This window comes from Gekko japonicus, unplaced genomic scaffold, assembly GCF_001447785.1.
Source record: "Gekko japonicus isolate JY-2015 unplaced genomic scaffold, Gekko_japonicus_V1.1 scaffold885, whole genome shotgun sequence".
Classification (NCBI taxonomy): Eukaryota; Metazoa; Chordata; class Lepidosauria; order Squamata; family Gekkonidae; genus Gekko; species Gekko japonicus.
Window position 1 is genome coordinate 562,446 of NW_015167564.1, and position 12,847 is coordinate 575,292.

The window sequence follows — 12,847 nt, forward strand, 5'->3', positions numbered from 1 at the left end:
GACTAGTTGTATTGTTTGGTGACCCTGAAGGGGAGGGGCTCAAGAAATGATTTTTTTTAAAAAAAAACCTCTGAATTTTAAAAAGAAACCTCTCTTAATTGTAGTGTTTTTAATAGCTCGGTTTTGAAAGAAAGATGAGATATCTTTTGAACACTGTAAGATTAAATACTGAGCTAGGTGTAGAGATGGACTGGATTTTAGGGAAATGGAAAGAAATGTGCGGAAAAATTAGAACTGGAATATGTTTGGCATGCTTGCCACTGCTGAGGAGCAAGTCAGCAGACTTGCTGCCATAAGTCGTGAGTCAGGGATAAAAATTCATCCACAGGTCAAAGCCTGTCCTGGATTGGGCAAACTGAGTCTATGAACACCTGAGACCCACGTGCCCTGTTTATCAAGTCCCTGCCCAACTTTTCATGCCAATCAAACATTAATGACCTGAGATAAGCATTATTCAGCACCACCTTATTTGTTTTATTCAAAAATAAGCCCAACAGTAGCTGTAGTAGCTGGATAGGTGATTGCTAAACTGGTCCTCATCCTCTTAATGATACATAAGTATTTGCTTCAAGGGCCCAGAGGGGACAACAGATTTCTTTGTCCTGTAGTGGAAGGAGAAATGCAAGTGTCCTGAGTTCTCCAAACATGGCAGTGACCAGCATCTGGCTGGTGGGATTACATGTATCAAAGTATTTTGATGACCGTCATGGAATGGGGGCCCAGACCTTAACAGTCACCATTTACACACAGGTTACAAAGATCAGTGAGTGGCCCGCATTCGAGTCCGCCTGTGGTATATTCCTGGAGCCAGCAATTCCAGAGTCAAATCAGTGATTACTGCTGTAAGACCCCATATGCGGTGAGGACCATGCAGAAAGACAGGCAGTGTGTGGCTGTATTGCCTCTTGTGGCAGAAGTTCGTGTAGCCCTGGTTTTCTTCTTGCAGCAAGTGGGAAATGGGGAGCGTGAAGACAGTCTCAACCTGCAAATCAAATTGCAAAGATAGGTGAACTTATGTAGAAGAACACATCTCCCAATTAGCTGCGGAGCTAGGGTTTCCTCTCACGTCTTGTGATCTTGTGACCACTTGCAGCCTTGATCCATGCCCATCGTGGCTAAAGCTGGCCATGTTGGGCTACGAGGTGCCCTAGGGGAAATTATCAACAAGTCCCTCTCTGAGGGACTATTCTCTAGGGCATTCAAGGAGGCAGTGGTACGCCCTCTCTTAAAAGAACCATCCTTGGATCTGGCAAAATTGGCTAATTACCAGCCGGTCTCCAATTTGGGCAAATTAATTGAGAGAGCAGAGGCAATTCAGTTGCAGGGTTTTTTGGATGACACCTCCACATTAGATCCAGTTCAGCTTCTGACCTGACCATGGGACAGAGATGGCACTGGTCACCCTCATGGAATACCTTCGGAGTCTGGGAGTCTGGGAGTGTTCTTGGATGCCTCCCTAATGACGGAGGCCCACTGCGAAGTCAGCCTTCTATCAGCTTCAGCTGATTAGGCAGTTGATGTCCTCGAACGCATCGACTTGGCGACAGCGATCTATGCAATCGTCACCTCGAGACTGGAATACTGTAACGCTCTCTATATGGGACTGCCCTTGTCCCAAATCTGGAAGCTGCAGCTGGTGCAGAATGCAGCAGCCAGATTGTTGTTGGGTCTCCCCATGTGGGAGCACATTCGGCCTGCACTAAAAGTACTGCACTAGCTGCCCATAGCGTACTGAATTTGCTTCAAGGGGCTGGTTTTGACCTTTAAAGCCCTCTATGGTCAGGGCCTACATACATGCGAGACCATCTTTCCCTGCATGTTCCTCAGAGAGCACTATGATCAGGGTCCCAAAATCGTTTGACCCAGGCTGGCTTCAACGAGGGCCAAGGCCTTCTCAATGGCAGCTCTGTACTGGTGGAATGAGTCCCTTTGGGACCTTTTACAGTTCTGCAGGGTCTGTAAGACAGAACTCTTCCACCAGGCCTTTGACTAGTGAGCGGCACTTAACGAACCGAGGCCTTGACTTCCGGTTTAAACATTTCACCACTCGGACGTGTCCCGTCTCGCTCTGATGGGGATGTGCTGAGACCCGGCTGACGGGAGGGGTCCAAGTTCATCCCGGACCTCCCCAGGGTCTCTGTAGGAGACCCTCAGCCTGGGGAGCTGAGGAGAGCCTCTTCCGAGGCAACGGCCAAGGAATTGAGGCTCACCTTATCCCCAAAAGGTACAGTTGCCATGGAGCCAATATGGCGCCTAGAGACGACTGCCGGAGCAAGCGACCACGATCAAAACTTTAAAGTGCTTCCAAAAGATCTCCAGGTCTCCAAACTGTGAGTTAAGCAATGCTCAGGTGAAAAAGCGAACGGACCTTGGTAGTAATTGGAAGTGCCTAAGTTTGAAGCATGGAGGGAGAGAGACTAAGCACCTCCCCCCCCTCTTGTTGAAAAAGATTTAAAAGCGGTTTTAAATTGGAAATAAAAAGACTTAGAGCTAAAATAAGTGCATAAGAAGTTAAGCGAATGCAAAAACTGCCAATATATACAAAGCGGATTTAAATTGTATAACTTTTGCCTTGTTTTGGAAAACTTACTTCTTGTTGATATTATGGCTGGGAGGGGACGGAGGGTGCTGGAGAAAAAACTGGTGACCAGAAATAACATACCAATGACTCCCTCTCAGACTTTTCTTCACTGTTAGCAAATGCACTGCGCCCCCTAATGGAACAGATGACTAACTGCAACGCCAAACTGGACAGTGTTCAAAAACAACTGAATCAAATGGATAAAAGAACCTCAGTAACTGAGAAAATGTTGAAAAAAATGGAAAAACAGATTGAGGGGTATCAACAAGAGAGTAGATGAAGCAGAGAAGGAAAGATCCTCCAATAAAACACAACTACTACAGCTCCAGCTGGAAAGATCTACGTATGTTTTACGTTTCCATGGGATCCCTGAAGAGAAGAGTGAGGACTTAAAAGAACTTTTGGCGGAGGCTTTGGCCCCGTTAATGGATTACAAACAGGAAGACCTAGTGAAAGAGATGGATGTAGCCTACAGGACTTACCCGGATTTTATAAAGAAAAATAAACTCCCAGGGGAAACCTATTTAAAATTCACGAATGGGAAAACCCTTAAAAATTAAGAATGAAGAGATAAAAATACTAAAAGATATTCCCTTTGAAGTCAGAAAACAGAGGAAACTATACAGGATGCTTACTCTCACTCTGCAAAAAAAGGGAGTACCATATAGATGGTTATTCCCAGAAGGACTGAGCTTCAACTATCTGGATAAAAAATACAAAATTGTCTCTGTTCCAAAAGCCGAAAAATTTATGGACCAAATGTTTAACGCAAAATATAAGAAGAAAGAAAAGAACTCAAAACCAGATCAGGAGGAAGAAGAAGAAGAGTCCTACTCACAGGATTCAAAAAGCATTACTTCCATATCACCAGAAACATCGGAATCGGAGAAAGGAAAAGCCGCCCCCAAACTCAAGAAAACGAAGAAACGCAGGAAGAAAAGACTCTAGAACAAGAACAACAGTTTTTAAAGGCAGAATTTGTTTTAAGCTATTAAATGCATATTCTTAAAGTAATACTGTAATGAACCAACCTGTATACCAAACTTGTAACATTAGGTTAATAAGCCTTATTTTTAGCTAATTAGATTGTGACATTTTTTTTTTGCTTTCCTTTCCCCAAATCCAATAGATGAAATAGTTTAGAATAGTAGCTTCCTTTCCCCATCAAGTAGTTTTTTATGTATTAGTTTGTCCTCTCCCCATTTCCCATAGCTATAGTGATAGGGTTTTAGTTTCCCTCCCCCTTCCAACTTTTAGTTGTAGTTTTTGTAGTTTATAGAAAATGCATACAAAAAATCCCCTTCGGGGGGCATAAAAACAAACAAACAAACCGAGGACCTGGCCCCAACACTAATACCACCACTGGCAGCCTCTGTACTCTGCCGATATGACCCAGACTGAGATGTCAGCTGACTGTACTCTTATGCTGATGCTACTACCGCCTTGCCATTGCTATATGATTTGCACTAGCACTTTATGTAGTGTTTTTATATATATTCATATTTTACATAATTCTCTGTTTTATTTGCTCAATAATTTCTATGTAAGCTGCCCTGAGCCTGCTTCAACAGGGGGGGTGGGGTTAATAAATAAAGTCTTAAGAGTTCTGCTAGAACAGAAAATCACAATCCCAGCCCTGACGGGAATACTCACAAGCCTTCCAATCTGATCTTTCAGTCCTAACTATAGTGCAGGAGTTTGTGGCTGCTTCTGAATCATGTATCTCCTCACCACACCACACCCCCATCTCTGTTAGAAGTTCCCGGTGCAATGTCCTCCAGACTTTGTGACAAGAGAGACTACATAGCAAGATAGGCACAGAGACCTTTCTTCCTGTGTTTACTCTTCTGCCACTCTCCCCTTTGATATGTCGATTGTGTTCTCAGGGACTTTTCTGTGTCATTGATTTGAAGATGGTCTCCCTCCCTGCACACACCAAGAGAGAGACGTGTGGTCCTCTCTTGGCACCATGAGGCAGATCGGCCTCTCACCATCTGCTTCCATCCTTTAGGTAGTAAGTTAGTACTCTACCCTGTCTCTACTCTTTCCTATCCAAAGTCTACTTCTCAAATAAAGATAGAAGTATTTCTCTTCTAAACTTGCAATGTTACTCTGTGTAACTTTGTAAGCTGAGTAACCTGGTAAAGTGACACTCCTGGGTTTGTAGCTTTATATAAGCACTCTGCTAACTAGTGGTAACTGGATTAGTCCACACCAGTTAACCCCAGTAATCTCTCTCTGACAAGGTCTAATAAAATGAAAGCCTGACTTTTACTAACATTACCAGGGAGATGTGAGTCAACAGCAGTCATGCCTCCCCAGCATAGCTAGTTAGGTGGTCCCATCTTGGCCTCTACCACATTGATGTCTCTCACACAAATGCCTCAGACCAGTAAGTGGAGGCACTGGAGAGTGTGACTCTCTGGAAAACACCCCCACACAGGGCAAAATGAGAAGGTTCAAAGATGGCCTGGTTGTTTGTCATGATTGACATCTTTAGTAAACTGTAGCAGAACCTAAGAAATCAAAATCCCTTAGGGAGAGCACGCATTTTTTAAAATAATACAAAGCCTCAATTACGGCTTTTACCCCTACCTATCACATACTTACCAAGGAGCTCAAGGCAGCACATATGATCTTCCCTTTCTCAATTTTATCCTCACAACAGTACAGAAAAAGTGGGGATTTGAACCTGGGTCTCTCCAGTCCTAGTCCAACACTCTAATGGTTCTATCCACCACATCACCCTGGTTTTCACACTACTCCTCCAGAGGTGATAAGCAGCAAGACTTTCTTTCTTAATTTCTCAGCTACCTGCCGATTTCTCCAGGTAACCATGGGACACTGCACATGACACACAGTGTTAGGAAAAGCCCATCCACCTTGTCTCGGTAGGAAAGGAGATCATTAAAGTGTAGTAAATGTTAACAGATGGACAAGGAGTGTCAGCATTTCCTGTAGGCTCCTCGCTCAGAAAGGTGTCAGCTATGCTGCCATGAGTGCAGCTGCTTGACCTGTGCACCAACTGATGCCGCATTCCTTTGTCCTTGCTTATCTATGACCTTGCTAGCTCGTTGTCTGTGAACATAAGAGACGCCAATGTTGGATCAGGCCAAAGGCCCATCCAGTCCAACACTCTGTGTCACACAGTGGCCAGAAATACCAGTGCCATCAGGAGGTCCACCAGTGGGGCCAGGACATTAGAAGCCCTCCCACTGTTGACCCCCCCAAGCACCAAGAAGACAGAGCATCACTTGCCCCAGAGCCCCGATCTATACCTTGTGGCTAATAGCCACTGATGGACCTCTGCTCTGTCTGTGTAGTGTCTTCCCATCTATTACCCGTGGGATAAGTTTCGATTCCCAGCTTTGGCTTTAACGGCCTGGGGCCCCATTCTCCTGTGTGCGGGAGTCAGGCCGAATGGCCTAGGAGTGGAGGGGGTGCATACGAATACCCTATATCCCATTATGCTTGTAGGAAAGACGACTGAGGGGTGACACGATCGAGGTTTATAAGATTATGCATGGGAAAGAGCAGGTAGAGAAAGAGGTACTTTTCTCCCTTTCTCACAATACAAGAACTCGTGGGCACTCCATGAAACTGCAGAGCGGTCGGGTTAGAACGGATAAAAGGAAGTACTTCTTCACCCAAAGAGTGATTAACACATGGAATTCACTGCCACAGGAAGTGGTGGCGGCTACAAGCATGGACGGCTTCAAAAGGGAATTAGATAAGCATATGGAGCAGAGGTCCATCAGTGGCTATTAGCCACAAGGTATAGCTAGGGGCTCTGGGGCAAGTGATGCTCTGTCATCTTGGTGCTTGGGGGGGGGGGGTCAACAGTGGGAGGGCTTCTAATGTCCTGGCCCCACTGCTGGACCTCCTGATGGCACTGGTATTTCTGGCCACTGTGTGACACAGAGTGTTGGACTGGATGGGCCTTTGGCCTGATCCAACATTGGCGTCTCTTATGTTCTTATGAAAGTAGCCATTCCTAACAGTGACGATGTTACTGCCTCTATAGCTCTTACAATAAAGTATAACCTTATGTTAAGTGTGCACTCCGTTGTTTGGCTGTGGAACCTGACATTCTGTTAGGAATCTCACCTTCTCTATCTACGCGCCTCTCTCCACCCGAGATGAGCGACGAAGAGGAGAAACCTCCAACAACGACTGGGGGGGAAACCCCCATCACCCAGACTGAGATACCCGTAACGACTACGCCACCGATGACTACCCCGTGGAAGTAACCAGGGCCTGGAACCGTACCTAAGACAACCTCGACCCACCTTTTCCTGACCCCCTGCAGACCGAGGCAACCGCCTGGGCAGGGGTATCGACTGAGCTCGTTAAGGTGGGGCCACTTTAACCCAGACTCAATGACGGAGACGTACGCGCTCACGCAGGGGCCCCAGAGGGACAGCCGGTTTGATGTGGACTTTGCATCTACGCTCCACGGGGGGCCCGGAGCCACAGGGGGCTTCCCCTCATTAGGGGGAGTCCTAGAACCGCCGCTTGGGCCCTGGTTGACGGACCGCTCCAAGACGTGAAGCGGGTGCTCCTCCCCGGACAAGGGACTGGAATTGGTCCATCGCCTGGAGGCAGTGGAACGGGACAGGCGCCAACTGAGATGAGAACTGGAGGAAGTAATCCAAGTGATCCCAGAGATGGTGCTGCAAGCTATAAGGGCCGAGAGAGAAGCGCAGCAGCCGGCTTTGGCTCTTCCCCTCCTCAACAGGTACCCCCAGAACCGAGGCCACAGGACCAGAGGCTGCGGGGCCCGCCGGATGTACCGGTGTCGGGACCAGGGGAGGCCCCGATCCCAGCGCCGTGGACTGATCACAAGAACTTTGTCCTTGCTTATCTATGACCTTGCTAGCTTGTTGTCTGTGTAGTGTCTTCCCATCTATTACCCGTGGGATAGGTTTTTATTCCCAGCTTTGGCTTTAACAGCCTGGGGCCCCATTCTCCCACGCACGGGAGTCAGGCCAATTGGCCTAGGAGTGGGGTGTGTGTGCGTACGAATACCCTATATCCCATTATGCTTGTAGGAAAGTAGCCATTCATAACAGTGACGATGTTACTGCCTCTATAGCTCTTACAATAAAGTATAACCTTATGTTAAGTTGTGGAACCTGACAAAAGGTAGTGTTTGACTCACCTCTTGAGAGTTAGGCTTCAGGGTGAGATGCTCCAGAGGACCCAGGTTTGCAAGTACAGGAGCCACAGTCAATCCTCTCTGAAAGGAAGCCAGAGTTAAAAACCAAGGAACTTGAAGCTCCCCCATGCTTTTCCTGCAAAGAATAGCCAAAAGTGCTAAATCCCTCAGCCAAGTCCCCACACCACAGCTCCGGGAATTACTCCACTCCACGAGAATTCCGAAAACCAACTGTCAACCCCTTGCAGAAACCCATCCAAGAGCAATCCAATTCCCAAAGATACTGGGACCCTGATAGACCATTACCCGGTCAGGCACAGGTTTCATGACTCCCCAGATGCAGTCCTCCCCAGATACACGTAGATTCAGCTCTTCATGAGTCTCCCTGATGGCTGTGGCGATGGCATCCCGGTCACAGGAGTCATGCTTACCACCTGGGAAGCTGCATGAGCAAACCAAAGTTCTTTTACAAGACTAGAAAGTCAAGGGACTCTTGTGGTGATTGGAACTGAAAGGCAGCGGCAGACTTGAGAGGAAGAGTCTGGTCTAAGAAATTAGGAGGACCATGCATTGTGACTGAGAACTATTTGTTTGCCTCTGAGAATTATGGAGCCCATGAAGGAGCAAACAGAGCTTCTGAAGAGAACAACTTTCCAGCCTGTTCAAATGCATTAGAAAAGAAGATTGGGCCACCCAATACCTAACATCTCCTTTGTGCATGCCAGTCATGGTGCTGGAACGCAAGGTATACAAGATGGCTGGAACCCCAGCCACAGAACACAGAGACACCAGAACAGCTGCTGACACACGCTCTTGTCTATAGCGGTCGGTGGATGCCTTTAGCAGTCTGCGACACCGTTGCTCATTTTCCCAGGATAAGTATCTGCGTACTGTCCCCATATTGAAAACAGGTGTAGGGGGCATACCATGGCAGAGGTGGCGAAGAGCTGTTAACATAGTGCCCTGCAGAGGGAGGAGAAAAAAAGATGCTCTCCATCCAAGCTGAACCAGAGGTAAGAAAACAGGCAGCCAGTGATACTGCACAAAGATGCCTCAGTGAGTATCCCAGGAATTGACAGGAGACAGCGATCTTTAGTATTTACAACCACATGAGCACTCATTATCAACTCACCTCCTATTCCTCAGTCCAGTAATGCTTTAACTGCTTGGCCACGCTATACAAATGTCTGCTAGAGCACAAGGGGGAAAAGAAAAGAAGTCAGGTCTCTGTCGGAAATAAGTATGATCCAGCAAAAATTTTTTAAAAAAGACCCAGCAGTTGTCCAGGACCCGCCACTCATGGTGGCCCTTGTTCCATCAGCCAGCTGGAAGGCAAAGGCAGATACCATCCATGGTTTTCTGGCGGCCAAGGGGACAGAGAAATGCCAGCAGAGATCATCTGTTTGATGGTGTCAGCAAAAGCCATGAGATTAGGGTTGCCCATCCCCAGTTGGGGGCAGGGGATCCCCTGGTTTTGAGGCCCTCTTCCTGCTGGAGTTATCAGAAAAGGGGGGGGGATGTCCACTGGGTGCTCCATTATACCCTATGGAGACCGATCCCCATAGGGTATAATGGAGAATCAATCTGTGGGTATCTTGGACTCGGGGGGGGGGCTGTTTTTTGAGGTAGAGGCACCAAATTTTCAGCACAGCATATGGTGCCTGTCCTCAAAAGAAATCCCAAGTTTCAAAAAGATTGGACCAGGGGGTCCAATTCTATGAGCCCCCCAAAAGAATGGCCCCAATGGAGGGAAGGCATTTAAAAGGAACACAGTCCCTTTAAATGTGACGGCCAGAACTCCCTTTGGAGTTCAATTGTGTTTCTTCCCTCCACTCTCCTGGAGGCTCCTGGAAAGTCCTCCGCCAGCTTGTCAGCCTCACCTGGCAACCCTACCTGAGATGTCTCTTGAGCAGGGGGAGCGGGGAGCAGTCTACCATATTGGGCTGGTCATCAGGGCAATAAGGGCTGAGGGAAGTTAGCTATCCTCAGGAGAGGGTTGTGGGAAGATACAGAAGGCCTCTCAGCTCAGGGCAAAGGAGGACTTCTCAGCCACCTGTGACAGAAGGGGCTGGAGCAACAGGCAGGAAAGAGAAGGACTGACCTACCACCAACCCCCTCCCTTTCCCAGCTGGGACTGGGGAGCTCCCAGAAGGAGGCCATGGTCATCAGCCTGCCACGTCACCACTGAAGTGTGAGCCCATTTATGCCTGCCTGGTGGCTCAGGTCCATTGCTCAGTTGGTCCTAAGGCCACTGTCTAGCTTGGCCTACACATAAAGCAGGAGGAGGTGATAGAGTGGACCTGACATTGTTGAAGGCTCAATTCCTTAAAAAATGTCCTCCATATGGAAAGCTGTGCTGTACTAGTTTTTTACTTGCAGTGGATTCTGTACATGGGGAAGTACTGCAAATGGCATCCCCACTAACAACAGGTGCAGTCTATTTTACCCCCTCGCGATTCTACCAACCCAAATGTTGCTGGAGGCCAGGCCTGAGGCATTTCACAAGCCTATGTGATAAATCCCATTCCCCATCCCTCAATGCACATAATTTTATAGACTTTTAAAGGGCCCACAAATACTGAGTTAACATCAGCAACACACACACACACACACTAAAAAAAAAATCTCTTATTCTCTTCATTCCGATGCCCAGGAATGATGATGGAGATCAGTTCCCTCCTGGAGAAAATGGCTGCTTTGGAGGGTCGATACTGTGGCATTATTCTCTGTTGAGGGCCCTGGCCTCCCCAAACCCCGCCCGTCTCCAGCTTCCACCTCCAAATTTCCAGGTATTTTCCAACCTGGAGTTGGCAATCCTGTCCAATAGCCCACCTACATGTACCCAACTTAGGTGATGATGCAGTCTCTCTGCCATAGCTCGATGCTGATTGAGATTCTGGTTATGAAAACAGTAAGATCCCAGACAATTCAAGAAAATAATCCTATTTATGTAATCATTTCTTTTGGGATAATTCACAACGGCTCAGAGCCAGGGATTGGAACAGGCCCCTAGCCATGGCGGGGCAATTCAAGGCTCTGCCCCCTTTCTTAAAGGCTAGCCCCACAGGATCTCCTTGTCAAAATGTTTTTTAAATTATTTTAACCACTAAAAAACGCACACTCCCGCGTCTTGCTGCAGCGGCAGCTATTTGAGCTCCCAGTCCCTGGAGCAGGTGACTGTGATCTTGTTCTTGGCTGGCCCGCTGCGGCCATGGCTCTGTCCTGGGGGAGAGGGCCAGCCCTGCTGCAGTTTGTGGCCTGCCAACTGAGAGCAAAGGGGACTGCAGGCAGAGGAGAAGGGAGTGGGGGGGGAGGAGTGGGCAAGGTCACCCCCTGCAAGAAGGGCTGTGGCGAGAAAAAGTTGCTGCAAGGGTTGGTAAAGAAAAGAAAGAGTCACCACCTGCCCAGGAGCTTTTTGCTGAGCACGCAACAGCCGCTTCCTCTTTTTTGGGAGGAGGTGGCGGCAGCCCGCTTCCCCAGACCGCCACTATCGAACACCTCCCCGGCCATACAGGCCACTGAGCATGTGGATTCCCGGCAAAGACCAAGGAGTGGCGGCGGCGCCGGCAGCTGCTGCCCTGATGCACCGGAGGGGCTGCAAGTTGCTGAAGATATTTGGGAGAGGGGTCATAGAAGGTGGAGGAGGAGCACTTTGCCCACATCCTGGTAAGTCTGCGAGAAGCCCCCCCCCCGCCTTCCCCCCCTTCCCTCCAGCCCCACCAGAAAATGTTTTGCCCCACAAGCCACAAAATCCTAGCTACAGGCCTGGATTGGAAGAAGGTGAACTGGAGTCCACTGGTGGATCACCAACCAATTGCTAGTGTACTACCGAGTGCCTGGTGGTTTCTGAGATCCTTGGAAGCACGCGGAACTGCCTGTTATGTTTTTAATTCTGTCCTTGCTGTAGAAAAGCTCAGAGCAGCACATATGGGTCTTAATGGATCTCGGTTTGATGCAACAAGGTACATATTCCTAAACATAAGTACATTTTCACACCATAGTTCTCTCTTCATTTTATCCTGTTTCCAACCCTGCAAAATAGTCATGCAGGAAGCTTCATGCCAGAGCAAGGATTTTAATCTGGATCTCTCCAGTTTTAGCTTGACAGTGTAATCACTACTCATGTGTGGTATTCCAATATGGATAAGCGTACTTAATGGCACCATTGAACGTGTTCAATCTAAATTTCTCCGAAAGATTATGGGAATGCTGCGCTGTGTACCTTATGCAGCCCTATGTTTAGAAACCAGGTTAAATTCTGTGGAATCTGGCATGTGGCTTACTACAGTAAAATATTGGCTGCGTCTACATTACAATGTAGACCAAGGGAGCCTTGTACAACACATGCTCACAGAGTCAAACATGTCTGATTGGCTATCATACATTGAGACTAAAATAACTAAAATAAAATAACTGCCATGGGCATCCCATTGGACTCACTGCTTATGCTCCCTTTTATGGGCGCCTTTCAGATGATTAAATGCAGAGCCCTCGATACTGAGACACAAAGGGCTTTACAGTTTAGCCCCCCCTCACGCAGGGCTGGTGCCAGGTCTTTTTGCACACTAGGCGAGGCTACCTTCTGGCGCCCCCCCCCATGCGCCCCCCAATTTTCAAACATAAATGCATTTTTGAAAGAATGAAAACACAAAATTTGAAATTGCTCATTTTTTTAAATTGTGAGAATAAGTAATACGATCTCTGATTTTCTCTCTCAAACAGAAAAACCCAAATCACAAAGCATTTTTCCCCCTGGCTGAAGCATCTCATCCCCGAAAAGTCAGGCATCCTTTGAAAAACAAATCAGAGTTAAAACCAGGCAGGGTTTCCAGTGATGGAGAAACTAGAATTGTTTTCTGCAAGTGAAATAATAACTTGCAGCTCTTCCCCTCACCCTGAGAGAGTTGCCCAAGAAAAGCAGCTGCACAAAGGTCCTGAGGGCAAGTCAGACAAGGGCAAGTAGCAGATTTTCCTCCCAGCCAAAGGAGGGGACCTCCCTCGCCGCCGCCTCCTGTCCGGGAGAGCTTCTGCGCCAGTCCAGCGCTTCTGGCTGTAGCTTCCTCTCCCAGGGTAGCATTTTACTTTGCAATATCAGGATTGGGCGGGGG

At 47.8% G+C, this 12,847-nt stretch overlaps 1 protein-coding gene across 1 annotated transcript in view; it reads right to left on the bottom strand.

Annotated features, from left to right (window-relative positions):
• Window positions 1-453: 453 nt before the first annotated feature.
• The window catches only part of NUDT8 (nudix hydrolase 8), a 23,105-nt gene continuing 10,711 nt past the window's right edge, over window positions 454-12,847 (bottom strand). Inside the window, exons 2-6 of the mRNA XM_015413805.1 lie at window positions 8,872-8,926; window positions 8,440-8,702; window positions 8,046-8,181; window positions 7,743-7,820; window positions 454-982 (exon numbers count right to left, since the gene is read on the bottom strand). Of these exons, the coding sequence (XP_015269291.1) occupies window positions 761-982; window positions 7,743-7,820; window positions 8,046-8,181; window positions 8,440-8,696 (693 nt within the window). The 5' untranslated portion in view covers window positions 8,697-8,702; window positions 8,872-8,926 and the 3' untranslated portion in view covers window positions 454-760. The remainder of the gene's footprint in view (window positions 983-7,742; window positions 7,821-8,045; window positions 8,182-8,439; window positions 8,703-8,871; window positions 8,927-12,847) is intronic.